Source organism: Bison bison, unplaced genomic scaffold (assembly GCF_000754665.1).
Source record: "Bison bison bison isolate TAMUID 2011002044 unplaced genomic scaffold, Bison_UMD1.0 scf7180017864162, whole genome shotgun sequence".
Taxonomy (NCBI): domain Eukaryota; kingdom Metazoa; phylum Chordata; class Mammalia; order Artiodactyla; family Bovidae; genus Bison; species Bison bison.
The window spans coordinates 3,428,524-3,444,199 of record NW_011494734.1 but is presented as its reverse complement, the minus strand read 5'-3'; the positions used below and the strand labels follow the sequence as shown (position 1 = coordinate 3,444,199).

General features: G+C 44.6%; 1 protein-coding gene across 1 annotated transcript in view; it reads left to right on the top strand.

The window, feature by feature from the left end:
• Positions 1-361: 361 nt before the first annotated feature.
• LAMB1 (laminin, beta 1) overlaps positions 362-15,676 on the top strand; it is a 77,839-nt gene continuing 62,524 nt past the window's right edge. The window contains exons 1-5 of the mRNA XM_010841477.1: positions 362-484; positions 615-716; positions 1,738-1,913; positions 5,180-5,315; positions 8,693-8,766. Coding sequence (XP_010839779.1) covers positions 680-716; positions 1,738-1,913; positions 5,180-5,315; positions 8,693-8,766 — 423 coding nt within the window. The 5' untranslated portion in view covers positions 362-484; positions 615-679. The remainder of the gene's footprint in view (positions 485-614; positions 717-1,737; positions 1,914-5,179; positions 5,316-8,692; positions 8,767-15,676) is intronic.

Sequence of the window (15,676 nt, the reverse complement as noted above, 5' to 3'; positions counted from 1 at the left end):
CCTCTTTCTAAAGGGTTAACCAGCCCACGCCTAGCGCTAGAGTTTACAGCCTTGGGCACCTCTTCGTGACTCACTCCTTATAAATGTAAATGCAGGAGCAAGCGGTAGGTCCCGACCAGCCCCCTCGCCCGCCAGGCGATTTGAACACCTACCTCCCAGACCCGCCCGAACGCCTCAGGCACCCCAGCGCACCGCTCAGGACACGCACCCGGCGGTCTCCCAGCAGCCCCGCACGGAACTGGAAGACCTACTACCCCATCGCATCCGCAGATGCAGCCTTAAAACAAAGGAGGGGCGGAGGGAGGGTGGGACCTGAACCTCACCCCTCCCCGCCAAGCAGGGGCCGCCCGGCCCCCTCCGACCTGACTCCGCGTGTGCGCATGAGCAGAGGCGCCTCCCTTGGTTCCTCCCAGGGCGAAACTTTCTAATTCCCTTCTTTGGGCTCAGGGGCTGCCAGGCGCCAAGAGAGCGCTCGTCCCGCCGGGTGAGCAGGACACAGTGGCGGCGCGATGTTTCCCTCCCCACCCTCCCACCCTTCGCTTCCGTGGGAGCGGCAGGAAACGCGAGGGCCCCCTCTTCTCTGAATATTTGCCTTTTTCTCTCCACCTCTCTAGAAAAGAAGACTGGGAAAACAGCCGGCGGCTCGGTGGCCGTGTCCCCTGGGCTGCAGGGACTGGACATGGGGCGGCTCCAGGTGTTCGCGTTCAGTTTCTTAGGTAATTCAGAGGAAAGGGGGCGCGGGGTGTGTGTGTGAAGGGGTGGGCTTGGAGGAAGAATAACCAAACCGTTGGACTCAGCTTTGGGGGAAGCCTGTGGGAAGAGGGACTTGATAGAAATCTGCTTTGGGATTAATCGCCAGCGCCCTCGGTGGTGGCCGGGGACCGCATCCTGGGGTGTTTGTGCCCAGAGCTCCGGGTGCTCCCGCAGCTCCCGCTCTGGGCTTTGCGTCTCCGGCCCTTTTTCGGTGGGACTCTCCATCTCTGGGGTCAGGCTTCCTGGGCTCTGGGGTCAGGCTGCGAGGGCTCCTCAGAAGCCCATCCGGGAGAGTGCCTGAGCTGAGTGCAGGCTTCATCCTGGGAACAAATTGGGGCCATGTGGCTTTAATTAACCATCGCTGTTTGCCCCCGGATGGCGCCAGAAACAGCTAGATCGGGAGCTTCCCTGGAATGACGAATCGCTGAAGCCAGTCAAAAGCCTCAGGGATTGACCACTCGCCCCTTGTTCGGGACAGTGGTGTTTCCCGCGAACCCCATGATCCCCCGTCCCCGGCGAAGCGTAGGCGACCTCCGAGTGTGTGGGCACACACACTCACGCGTCCCCACGCTTACAAATTTCCATGCACACACTTGCACTGTCACCCAAGGATGCACAGGCTACCGTGTGCGTGCGAGTTCACATACTAGTGGGTGTGCGGCGTTTGGCCGCCTGCCTCCCTGCGTCCGGGTCCAGGAACCTCGTAGTGATCGGAGCTGCTTCCCAGGGCTGATCAGGGTGGGCGCGAGAGTAGGTGGGCTTCCTAGGAGTGATGCTGTCAGTTACTGGACAAACCTGCTGTGTCTGTTTCTTTCTGAATCCTTCTCTCCACGTTCTGCCTTCCCGGCCTCACTCCATTGTGTCTCTTTCCTGTGTATCTTGCTTTTTTCCCCGAATCTACTCTGTCTCCGCCCCCTGCTTATTCTCTTTGCGTGGGCCCGCTCCCTGCTTGTGCCCTACGCTGTCCGCCTGCCCCTTCCACAGCCCTGTGCGGAGTCGGAGTGAGCGCTCAAGAACCCGATTTCAGCTACGGCTGCGCGGAGGGCAGCTGCTACCCGGCCACAGGCGACCTTCTCATCGGCCGAGCGCAGAAGCTCTCAGTGACCTCGACCTGCGGGCTGCACAAACCCGAGCCTTACTGTATCGTCAGCCACCTCCAGGTGAGGGCAGAGAGATGGCTCCGCGCACACCTCTTCCAGTCCCCACCGAAGGGGAAGGCCTAGGAGACTCCATATCCTGCCAGCTATCCGGATAGGAAGCTCGGCAGTCAGGGAGTCCCGGGATCAGGCTGGTAGCTCACCCTTTTCCCTCATCTCAGTTTGCACAGTTGCATCCGCCAAACGTTTCCTGCCGCCACCGTATAGAAAGGCAGAGCTGCAGACAGATCTTAGGGCCCGTGCGCAAGCCCTGACCCAGGGTCTCCAAAAGCCCATGGTTTTTTTTTTGTTTTTGTTTTTTTAAATTTTGTTTTTCAATCTTTCCTCTTTGGAAAATGTATGTAAAAGGTGGTTTGTCCTCTTCATTTTTTATATACTGAGTGGTGATCTTGGGTTTTCCCCAAGTCTTTCACTTGGATAAAGGGTATTCCAGCCCTAGCAAATACCTTGCAAGGTCACTCCAATCATGGAGAAAAGCACTCCAATGTTTTGCTCTCCTCATTTGGTGCTGCTCCCATCCACCTCCATTAGCTATCAAGATCAGATGCTTGCTTTTTCAAAATGCCCTGGTTGCCATGGTACCCTGATAGAGGAAGACCAAAATGAAATTTCAGAGTGTTTTCTGTTTCTAAAAGTGGATCCAGATCGTAGATTTCAAAGGTCACATTTTTAATAAGACTAATTTTGAAAGAAGGTACAAAGCATAAACTACCCAGAATCAGAATCCATTTCCTTGATTTTTTTAAGAGACTGATATCTCTGGCCTGTAAAGCAAACATAAGAGTTTAGGCTCCTGTACAGGGTAAGTTCCAAGTCAATTGCTCTAAATTTGGTCACTCCCCCTACATGTAGATCTGCCCTTCAGGAGAGGGACAGGATATTATGTGGTTTGCATGCAGATGCCTTCAAATGGAGTCACTTTTAAAAAACAGAAAGAGAGCCCTTTCTGAAAACCTGATAAATTAAACCAAAGGAATGTGGTAAAGTAGATTCCACTTATTTGCTTCCAGGTTTATACAGAGATGTCTAGACTGCTTCCTCCTGATTAGAAGGGAGGCTATAATTACACTTTTTTAAAGTTCTGGTAATTGTTCTCTGGTATTAGTTTCCTTGACTACAAGTCACCAAAAGCAGTTGATGTTACCTTTTTTAACATTAGCATGTAAATTTCACCTAAAATATTATGCTAACATTTACCTCCAAGGCCAGGACATCCTGTAAATGAATTACCAGATCCTGAAAAATCCACCAGATCCTGCTTTGACCAGAATGAGAATTGGACTGTTTGTCTAAAAGCAAGTAGAGCCAGACTCTCTAGTTTGTATGATTAGCCATGAAATTGTGGGGCGCTTTTCAGATATCAGGGCTTCCCAGTGGCTCAGTGATAAAGAATCTTTCTTCAGTGCAGGAGACATGGATTCCATACCTGGGTCGGGAAGATCCCCGGGAGGAGGAAATGGCAACTCACTCCAGTATTCTTGCCTGGAAAATCCCATGGACAGAGAAACCTGGCAGGCTATAGTCCATGGGGTTGCAAAGAGTCAGACATGACCGAGCACACATGGAGGCATGCTATGCTTCAGATACAGAGCCTAGAGAAAGGAACTGGGCATGTAATTCTCTCAAACATTGAACAGGTGTAAAACTTGAGGCAGGAATCAGAATTATTGTGTCCAGGGTTCCCCTGCATTCCTGATTTCTGGTTTCTGTTTTCTAGTTAGTATATCTTGCCAGTCTTAAAATCCCTTTGGGAAGAAGGTGATAACTAATAGCTAGCTAAATACATACAAATGCAGTATCGTAGGTTGATACTGTCCTTACAAGGATATCACCTTTGCTTAATGACTTGCTGACCGGAGGACCAGAGACATATTAATCCATCCTTCATTACCCAAACATTATTGACAGGAGTGTTTCAATATTCACTTACGTAACAAATTGCCAACCACAGGCATTACTTTCTGCAAAAATCCATAGGTGGATAATGTGTTAAATGTTGTTTGTAAGATGTGTGTGGGGTCTCAACAGATTTCTGCCTCGGCATCATTTTCAGACCTAATAAGCAGTTCAGAAAAACTTGGGTAGAGAGCCCAGCCTCATGTGGAAAAGAGAACCATTAAGTGATGCTGCTGTTTACAATTCACCATGATGGAGTGCAAAGAAGGCTGTTTTGGCCGTGGCTCACATTTTAGGTAGAAGGAAAATGTTAAGCCAGGAGTTCAAAGCTGCTCTAAAACTGAAAGTAGTGGTAGATTTTTCAGTTCAGGTCCTTGGCATTCTTTGACTTGGTCCCAGTTGTCAGTGCTCCCAACTTGACAGGGCAGCCTGGTGTCCCCTTCCTGGATATTCTGAGCAGTTTGTGAGCTAGCCTGCATGCTGCTGCCATGAATTCGCTGTCGGGGCAGGGGAGAAGCTAAGAAGTCTTAATCTGTCGTTCCCAAAGCTTCTTAAATATATCTGACTAATGAACTGTGGTGTTGGAGAAGACTCTTGAGAGTCCCTTGGACTGCAAGGAGATCCAACCAGTCCATTCTGAAGGAGATCAGCCCTGGGATTTCTTTGGAGGGAATGACGCTAAAGCTGAAACTCCAGTACTTTGGCCACTTCATGCAAAGAGTTGACTCATTGGAAAAGACTCTGATGCTGGGAGGGATTGGGGGCAAGAGGAGAAGGGGACGACAGGGATGAGATGGCTGGATGGCATCACTGACTCGATGGACGTGAGTCTGAGTGAACTCCGGGAGTTGGTGATGGACAGGGAGGCCTGGCGTGCTGTGATTCATGGGGTCGCAGAGTCGGACACGACTGAGCAACTGAACTGAACTGAATACTTGGTTTCTGCCTTATATAGGTTTTGGAAAACCAAGCCAGTTGAATTGTTCTCTTTTTATTTTCAGTTTGCTTTATGTCAGCAAAAATTCTCTAAAACCTCCTCTGCATTTTGCCTCAAGAGTAAGCTTTTCCAGCTATTCATTGAGATTAAGGCTTAAGCCTAGAAATTTCATTTTGATTAAATTAATAGCTTGTGGAAACAATGCCTTCTTTTACTTTTGACCTTGAATTTGCTAGAGAAGAGGAAAATTTCAGGAGTATATCATACTCCGTTAAGTTAAAAAGTGAAAGACATGTGCTAGGTCATTTAAGTAATTTTGGCACATTCGTTTTTCTTGAAGAAAGTAGGTTTGATTTTTGTATTGTGGACTTGATTTTTGGTGTGCATGTGAGTGTGTGATTGCTTCCCAGACTCGTGAAACTATCTTTGCTTTCAGGAGGACAAAAAATGCTTCATATGCAATTCACAAGATCCTTATCATGAAACCCTCAACCCTGACAGTCATCTCATTGAAAATGTGGTCACGACATTTGCTCCAAACCGCCTTAAGATCTGGTGGCAATCCGAAAATGGTATGTGTGGTGTGGGAATAACTTCCATGGAGTGTGATTGGTTACCTGGAAAGTGTTTACAGGCGCCTGGGTGTTTGTAATTACGATTGGTTTCCCTATCCTGGAATTATGGCCTTCGACAGATTTACTGCCCAGAGCACTGACTTCTCTTGGTAAAATCTGATCCTTCTTCTTAAAGTATGCACTTCCTGTAAGAAAGAAGTCTTTCATGTGAAACCAAAGGAGGATTTCGTAGTCTTCATCCTGAGGGGCCCTTGGGGAGTGTGGCAATGTGCTGGGGCAGTCTGGGGAGGGCATGGGAAGGCCTTGCCCCACTCAGGCCCTTATCCTTCTGCAAAACAGCCATCTTTCATTTTGATCAATCCCAAAAGAAAGGGCAAAATCAGCACCCACCACCTTCCTCCATCTAGAGAACATTTAGTAATAGTACTATGAATACACACTAGACATAATTTCTCAGACACTCAACATGGATGATGACCCTAAGTCAACTTTTCTAATGAGTGTGTGAATCCAACCCTTTTTCCTTTCTTTGCCATTTGGGTTGGGATTTAATAAATTCATCCAATATGATGTTACTATTGTGCTGCAACTAAGCTCAACTTAGTTTTGCATTTGTTTCCAAGTCAAATGCTGAAATTTGGCAACTAACAGTAGAGTTAATGTGTTGTTAATAATGAGTTAACTTTATATCTTTTTTAAAAAAGCATTTATTAGAAAGGACTCTCAAAGAAGTGAATCTAAGCTTGGCCAGAGGAAGCCTGGGCACTACTAGATCCCTTTATTATGTATTCTATGCTCAGGAAGCTTTGGGGTGCTTTGCAGTTATTTATCAGTCTGTAAAAAGGAAGCATTTTTTTGCGCCACAAGGCTTTCAAGATCCAATTCTCGACCAGGGATCAAACCTGGGCCCCCCTGCAGCAGAAGCATGGAGTCCTAACCACTCTACCGCCAGGGAATTCCCAGGAGGAAGTCTCTTCATAGACTTATTTCTAATTGATTATGAAATTGTGCATGCTTTCTACTATTGATTTCTAGGGAAGGTTGATTATTCATTGGTAAGCTTTGGGACTCCATTGGTTATCAGCTTGATTGAGATAGATTAGATGTCAAAAAGCAATTTATCAGTTAAAGCCTTGTTAATTATTATAGGAGGGTATCTAAGTTGAGAGTTCGGGGTAAAAGAGAAGTTTCTGTAAGTCGGCACTTGAGTCACAGGGGACTTGTGAAATAGCATAGATCTGATTACAAGTTTGGGACCTATCTCACTGTCCACATTTTTCCAGTGAGACCAAAAGACAATTAGAAGGATGCCTTGGGAATTCCCCTGCAGTCCAGTGGTTAGGACTCCGTGGTTTCACTGCTGATGGCACAGGGTTCAGTCCCTAGTCAGGGAACTAACATCCCTGCTAACTAGGTGCAGTGCGGTGCGGCCAAAAAAAAGACAGAAGGGTGCCTCAACATCAGTATCAAGTTAATACTTGATACAGACAGTAAAATAGTTCATCAAATTCTGTAGTTCTCGAAGAGGGTTTTTCTTGGTTACGTCAGGTGTTAATCAGTTTCCACAACTCTGAGTTTGTGGGACAAGAGAGGACAAAGGCCCGAAAGAAGGGATTTTCAAACCAAGAGTCTTGAGAGCTCTGTCTCTGTTATAAGAGATTAGATAGGATTAGATGGATGGAACTTCGTCTTTAGAAAGTCAGACGGATTGTTACTGTCTCCTATCATCTCTCTGCTGTCTGTTAGTTCACAATTGAAGTTTCTTGATGAATGTGATTTTTATCTATTTTCTGTGTGTTTTATCCAAGTTGAGCTTTACATGATGCATTAAATTATCAGTGCTCAGGCCCAGAAACGGGCTTGGAATGTGCAACTGCTTTTAACTTAGCCCTCATGCTTTATTCCCAGGTCTGACCATACACCATACACCATAGAAGAATGATCTTGGTTCTTTTCTCCATGGATTTTTCTTCCCATATTAAAAAAAAAAAACCTGTAGCACTTTATCAGGTTAGGAATCTAAAATGGAATGTGCTTTTCAAGCCCACATCAGCAGATACATTCTTATGTTACAGAACTGGTCCTAGTCTTGCTCTGACTTTACATTATTTCGTTATCTCTTCATTTTAAACAAATAGTTCAGGTACTTAAAAGCCTGGGAAGGGAGAGACGGACAGTTGCTTAGCTAACATGTTGCTCAGAAAGAAACCTTGAGAGTCGGTTTGTAATATGGCTCTTTTTCAGAAGTTAGATAAGGTTTGTAATATGGTTCTTTTTCAGAAGTTAGATAAGGTTAGTTAGCATGACGATACTGTTTTTCTTTAACATTCCAACTAACTCATATCCGTTCCAGTGACTACTTTCCCTCCCTCCCCCACCCCCACCCCCAATTGACTTGGCTGTTTTCCAGTGGGAGAGTTTATTTCAAAAGTCTTACTGATTTCCTGAAAATACACCAGCCTGTGACATGATTCATTCTGACACATTCCTGTCTTTCTGCATTTAAGACCTCTCTTGCTCCGGAAGCTGAACCCCCAAAAGCTCTCTGGAGCACAAGAAACCTGGAAAGGTCTCCTTTCCAAACAGGCAGGCTCGAGGGCCCAGGGGATTGTGGAGGAGGTGCTCCCATCCCTGGGACTCCAGTGGCCTTTTTAGCCTTTTAAAGTGGGATGACTTGACCCCCAGGGCATAGTGCAAAGGCTCATTTGTTTGTTCAGGCTTTCCCCTGAAAGGGAAGATGTTAGTATTTGTTCTGGGGCAGTTTATTTATTTGACCCATTCTTTGTCTCTTTGGCATTATTTCTCCATTGTGGCAATGCACCCAAAGGCTTCTCCAACGGGGATAGGTTTTTCTAAATTGGAGCGTAACTCACATTCATGATGGACTCCTGTTTTCTTTGCTGCTGCATAGAAACAAAAAGGAATATTTGTGTTTCGACTGGATTGTGTCCCTGTGCTTTAGACTGCAGAGCTGAACCCCTACTGTGCACAGGAAATGCCCCCTCTCGTTTCCCCTTTGAGAGTCCCTTGGCTTAGAGAGTTGGAAAGACTTTTAGTTTTTACTAAGCAAAGGATGTCTTTCTTGACAGCAACTAAAAAGGCATTCTGCCAGATGTCTTGTTCCATGGAGCACATTCAATACGTTGAACTCCAGAATGATTTATGACCAACCGAAGAGTCATTCTGAGATGTGCTTTATCACCTCAATCAAGTCAGGGCGTTATTGTTATTATCTTATCTTCAGATTAAGGTGGACTGCAGAGAGAATTTCTATGAGGAGCGTAAAGATAGTTGAAGAAAATAGACTCAATTGTTCACAGATGTTCTTGTTTACCTTGCTATTTCCTTTTGTCTTTTTTAAAAATATCCTATAGGCGTGGAGAATGTCACTATCCAACTGGATTTGGAAGCAGAATTTCATTTCACTCATCTCATCATGACCTTCAAGGTAAGGAATCCTTCTCTTTCTCAGAAATGAGAGCATTCTGTAATTCCCCCTTTCAGAATGGATGGCTGTTGTGAGTTGGCCTAAGTGGGAACCTAAACATTATTGTTGCTATAAATTAGGATAATTGAGCAGCTTTTAAACATGGGCATGGATAACTACACTTAACAGATACTCTATCTTTGTGGCAATAAGTAGAGAGAGCCACTGTTCTATGATTCGACTGTAAACTTTTAATTAGATATCTGTTAATTTCCCCATGGAGAGAGACAGCTTTGACTCACTCCCAAACCACAGTAAAACATCTGGAGAGTAAATCCCTGCCCCCTTGGGTTGATATTTTAATGCTGACTTTGGTAACTGGAAAGGAAGTGTGTTATCTTTAGTTTTCAAGGTTTTGCAAAATTTGTGGGAACGGTTTTACAGTTCTTTAAGAAATGTGCCTGCTTTCTTCAGTGAGGATGTTTTTCCCATCCTTTTTCTTTGAGAGATGTAAAATGACTCCAGGACTAAGGAATGGCCCTGTACAAAGTCTCTTTGTTTCTTCTTAAGCAGCTGCCTGGAAATGACAGGCTTCATATGGCTTAAAGTACATGTTGGTGCACACAAAACCCATAATTTACTTATTGCTTCTCAGATTAAAATCACTTTTGAATCGTTTTCTGTTGGGCATGGGGGCCTTATCTCTACCCTTGCAGGTTTTAGAAAAGGTGCCCAGGGTAGATTTGATTTACCATGTGGGCAGGTAACCACTAAAGTCTTGCTTGTGTCCTCTTCATGAACCGGGGAGGCCTAGGGTCAGGGGTGGGCATTGAGGTCAATGTGACTAGGGGAGATGCTGGGCTACCTGTCCCCAGGCCTGGGTTCATCCCCTTGCTTCTCCCCAGGAACCCACTCTTGCTGCTTGGAGAAAAGGTAGGGGGAAGGTTTACACTGTGACACCTACTCCTATGAGGCGGGGGAGGACTTTCTCTAAACCACTTTGTTTCTTTATTGGCCATGAGCTCAACCTGGCAGTTAGAATTAAGACTCAGCCTCAGATGTTGTCTGCCTGTTGTTGTTCAGTTGCTCAGTTGTGTCCGATTGTTTGCAACCCCGTGGACTGTAGCCCACCAGGCTCCTCTGTCCATGGAATTTTCCAGGCAAGAATACTGGTGTGGTTGCCCTGCCCTCCTCTCAGGAGAATCTTCCCAACCCAGGGATTGAACCCGTTTTCCTGAATTGGCAAGTGGGTTCTTTACCACTAGTGCCACCTGGGAAGCCCAAGGGAAGAAGGTGTACTTGCAAATAACTCGATACAAGGCAAGGTGTGTTCACTGCTATAGCAGAAGTTCGGATAATGTACATCAGCATGGAGGATGGGGAGATTCATTTTAGCCTGGAATAAAGGAGAAAGCTTTACAAGGAGAGGACTGTGATTGCACTTGACCTGGGTCAGGAAGAGTGAGCAGGATTTTAGGAGGAAGAGGTAGAAGAAAAGGCCTTCTTGACAGAGGAAAAGGCCTTCTCTCTCTCTCTCTGTCTGTGGGACAGTTTGGACAGAGTTTGTTCAGCATGTACTATGTAGACATGCCTTGAATGTCTACACTTGGGCCAGTGAGGGGACCAACAGGAAGTAAGACTATAGCCAGAAGGACCTTGCTTCCTTCCTGAGGAGTGTGAACTTTATAGGAGATGGGGAGCTATGGACAGGAAATGAGACCTGTGTTTCAGGAAATGAGGGAGCCAAGAGGAAAAGCAAAGGAGGGCCTGAGGCATGGAGAAGAGAAGGCATAGAGGCAGGGGGCTCTCAAGGTCCGCGGTAAGGGGGAGCTGACTTAGGCAGGGCTGTGGTTCTCAACTAGGAGGGAACCACCTCCTGTAACTGGCGTCCTGGCAGTCTGACGTGGTGAGCTTTTTCTAATCATACATCACCCCTTGCTGCCATACTCTGCTACCCTCTGCGACTGCTAACTTTGAGTCATTACCCAGAGGAGGAGCCTCTGTTTGTTAAGGGAGTCAAAGGTTGAACCATGAACTGAAGAAAGATTAGAAGCAGAAGAGCAGAAGGCAGGGTTAGGAAAGGGATGAATCAAAGATTCCTGAGATGTCCGAGCTGGGGAACCTGAAGGCTGCTGATACCATTAAGAGTGGTGAAGACAGGAAGGGGATGAGGATGAAGAGTGTGTTTATTTCTTTTTAAAATTTATTTTATTCAGCTATAGTTGATTTACAGTGTTGTGCTATACAACAAATGACTCAGGTATATATATATGTATATATGTATATACATATATATACACATTCTTTTCCATTATGGTTTATTGTGGAATATTGAATATAGTTCCCAGTGCTATATAGTAGAACCTTATTTATTTGGGTAGCATTTCCCTTTTCCACTGGCACCTTCCTGACCCAGGGATTGAACCTGGGTCTTCTGTACTGCAGGCAGATTCTTTACCTTCTGAGCCACCAGAAAGTGTGACAGTGAAAGTGTTAGTCACTCAGTTGTGTCTGACTCTTTGTGACTTCATGGACTATAGACTGCCAGGCTTCACTGTCCATGGAATTCTCCAGGCAAGAATACTGGAGTGGGTTACCATTCCCTTCTCCAGGGGATCTTCCCAACCCAGCAATCGAACCTGAGTCTCCTACACTGCAGGCAGATTCTTTACTGTCTGAGCTACCAGGGAAGCTGAGCTACCAGGGAAGCCCATATAATAGCTACATCTGCTAATCCCAAACTCCCAATTTATCCCTACCCTCTTGGCATCCAAAAGTCTGTTCTGTATATCTGTGAGTCTGTTTCACAGATATGTTCATTTGTGTCATATTTTAAATTCCATACAATAAGTCACATATGTACCAACAAGTTCTGTTTTGAGAGTTCTTAGGTCCAGTTTATTCGTAAGACCGACGAAGTTAGCCTAGGTACCTAATTAACACAATCAGCTGTGTAGTACTGTACTATAATTGGTGTATCATACTTTTCACACAAATGATACATAAAAGAACAAGCCAACACAAAAAATAAAGAAAACATTTTTAATCTTACAATAGTTTGGAAAGTACAGTAGTACAGTACAACAGTTGACATCTAGGGGCTGGCATCAAGGGAACAGCGAGAAGAGTTACCAACTGGAGGAGGGAAAGGAGGTGGGAGATGGTAGAGCTAAAGGGTCATCAACAAGGAAGACGGAGGGCAAGCTGGGATTTCACCCACGCCTGATGTTGATGGCACAGGTTCTGGTTCCTTGCTGGATCCAATTCTATCTACTCTCTTGAAGAAAAAAGATCCAGTGATGTCTGGGTAGTAACATGTTCACATCTTTGAAAATTCTGAACTTGAAAGTTCGTATGTAGGGGACTTAACTGTGTAAGGGATATCATATGGTATTTGTCTTTCTCTGTTTCACTTAGTATGATAACCTCTAGGTCCATCTGTGTTGCTACAAATGGCATTCTTTCATTCTTTTTATGGCTAAGTAGCATTCCATTGTATATATGTACCACATCTTTATCCATTCGTCTGTAGACTGACATTTAGGTTGTCTCATGTCTTGGTTATAATAAATAGTGCTGATGTGAACATCTTTTTGAATTATAGTCTGGATACAGGCCCAGGCTTGGGACTGCTGGATTATATGAGAATGTTTTCAGGCAGATAGATGCTTACTAACTGGATTGGATTTTCTTAGGCTTGCATAATCTAGTTAGCATATTGACAGTCTGTTTTTGTACATAGCCAGACATTTCCAAGCTCACAGCTTTTTTATTTAGTATAAATTCAGAAACAGCCATGCAGCAATGTAAGGCCTGAGAAGGTCAATGACTCAGCAAACAGCATAGAAAGACTTCCCTTCTGTAGGTAAAATGCATTGTCCTGGTTTCCAGCAGCTTCCTAACCTCACAGGAAATTGGCCTTTTGGGACTTGGAAGGTTCCAGAAGGGAGGAATAAGGAAGCACAGCCAGGATAGCTGTAAGGTTCCCTTGCAACATAGAGACATCAGGCTAGTCTCTCTCCAGGTGTCACCACCCAGGAGGTGTGTCCCGTGGGAGGGTTTGCCATGGTTCAGTTAGTTATTGGGGTTTTTTCCCCCTTATTTTAAAATTCTTAGCCTAATACTCTCTCAGGTTTAATATAAAGTATTATTTCCTTATATTTCTGAATAGGTAAAAAATAAATTAAGCCTGAACAACTAGTAAATGCATAAGCCAAAGAATCTATCAAAGTATGACTTTCCATTTCCTTATCCTTGTCTCCTTTTATCAGTGAGAAAGACCGTCAAGATTATTAAGGAAGGTGTGAGGAGATCTGGGCATGTACTGCTTTTCACTTCAGTTGTCACCCAGATTTCTATCAAATTGTCACCCAGATTTTATTTAGTTTTTTATGATATGAAATGTTTTTTATGATATGATATGTTCAAGTTCTTGGTCATCTTGGCCTGCAACATTTGATCTCTCTGAAAAAAATTTTCATTTTTATATAATTTTTAAAGGTCACTCTCCAGTAACAGTTATTACAAAATATTGGCTATATTCCCTGTGTTGTCCAATACGTCCTCAAGCCTATCTAACACCCAATAGTTGTTCTCTATGAGTCAAGCACTGGTTGGAATTCAGAAGTGCCTTTGTTCAGATTCTGTTTGCTGAGTCAGCTTACCTTTCATTCATCACTGTTGAAGCATTTGCTTATTCTTAGTGTTCATTTTGTTTCAGCTCATATTTCCAGTTGTCCCTGTTCACCACAACCTCCTAAATCTGTGTCCTGCTTGTTTCCAGAATTCTTGTCCTTTTCCTCCTTCTGACATCCATTTTTCAGGCTGCTATTACACCAGAAACCAGAGGCAGAAAAGATCTTCATTCAGCCTGGATTTGATAGGTCTTCACTCAGCCTCAATTGAAGCCTCTCTGCGAATAGCTGGCGAGTTAGGTGATCTCTCTGAGCCTTCACTTCCTCATCTGTCAGACAGATGTGTTGGGAAGGTGTGTTAGTGTGCTAGGACTGCCGTAGCAAACTGCACAGACTGGGTGACTTAAACAACAGAAATGTATTTTCTCAGAGTTCTGGAGGCATGTAGTCTGCGATGAAGGTGTCAGTAGAGGTGGTTTCTTCTGTGGCCTCTTTCTCTCCTTGGCTTTGTACATGACTGTCTTCTCCCTGGGTCTTTACCTCTGTACCTATGTCCTAATATCTTCTTCTTTAAAGACATCAGTCATATGGGATTAGGGCCCACGCCAATGACCTCATTTTACTTTCAGTTCAGTTCAGTCGCTCAGTTGTGTCCGACTCTTTGTAACCCCATGGACTGCAGCACGCCAGGCCTCCCTGTCCATTGCCAACTCCCTTAGCTTACTCAAACTCATGTCCATTGAGTAGGTGATGCCATCCAACCATCTCATCCTGTCCTCTTCTCCTCATGCCTTCAATCTTTCCCAGCATCAGGGTCTTTTCAAATGAGTCAGTTAGTCACATCAGGTGGCCAAAGTATTGAATTTTCAGCTTCAGCATCAGTCCTTCCAATGACTATTCAGGAATGATTTCCTTTAGGATGGACTGGTTGGATCTCCTTGCAGTCCAAGGGACTCTCAAGAGTCTCTTCCAATACCACAGTTCAAAAGCATCAATTCTTTGGTGCTCAGCTTTCTTTATAGTCTAGCTCTCACATCCATACATGACTACTGGAAAAACCATAGCTTTGACTAGATGAACCTTTGTTGGCAAAGTAATGTCTCTGCTTTTTAATATGCTGTCTAGGTTGGTCATAGCTTCTCTTCCAAGGAGTAAGCGTCTTTTAATTTCATGGCTGCAGTCACCATCTGTAGTGATTTTGGAGCCCACGAAAATAAAGTCTGTCACTGTTTCCACTGTTTCCCCATCCATTTGCCATAGTTACCCTTTTAAAGACCCTTGTTATTGTTCAGCAGCTATGTCCAACTTGTTGCGACCCCATGGACTGCAGCACACTGGCTTCCCTGTCCTCCACTATTTCCCAGACTTTGCTCAAACTCATATCCATTGAGTTGGTGATGCCATCCAACCATCTATTCTCTGTTGCCCCCTTCTCTTGCCGTCAATCTTTCCCAACATTAGGGTCTTTTCCAACGAGTTGGCTGTTCATATCAGGTGGCCAAAGTAATGGTGCTTCAACATCAGTGCTTCCAGTGAACATGGAAGGTTGATTTCCTTTAGGATTGACTGGTTTGATCTCCTGCTGTCCAAGGGACTCTCAAGAGTCTTCTCCAGTATGACAGTTTGAAAGCACCAATTCTTTGGTGCTTAGCCTTTTTTACAGCCCAACTCTCACATCCATACATGAATACTGGAAAAACCATAGCTTTGACTAGATGGACCTTTGTTGGCCAAATGATGTCTCTGCTTTTTAATATGCTGTCTAGGTTTATCATAGCTTTTCTTCCAAGGAGCAAACGTCTTTTAATTTTGTGGCTGCACATACCATCTGCAGTGATTTTTGGAGCCAAAGCAAATAAAATCAGACACGGTTTCCACTTTTTCCCCATTATTTGCCATGAAGTGATGGGACCAGATGCCATGATCTTAAGTTTTTTGAATGTTGAGTTTTAAGCCAACTTTTTACTCTCCTCTTTCACCCCCATCAAGAAGCTCTTTAGTTCTTCTTCACTTTCTGCCACTAGAATGGTACAATCTGCATATCTGAGGTTGTTGATATTTCTCCCAGCAATTTTAATTCCAGCTTGTGAGTCATTCAGCCTGGCATTTAGCATGACAAACTCTGCATATAAGTTAAATAAGCTGGGTGACAATATACAGCCTTGATGTACTCCTTTTCTAATTTTGAACCAGTCCATTCAGTTCTAACTGTTGCTTCTTGATCTGCATACAGATTTCTCAGGAGACAGGTAAAGTGGTCTGGTATTCCCATCTTTTGAAGAATTTTCCACAGTTTG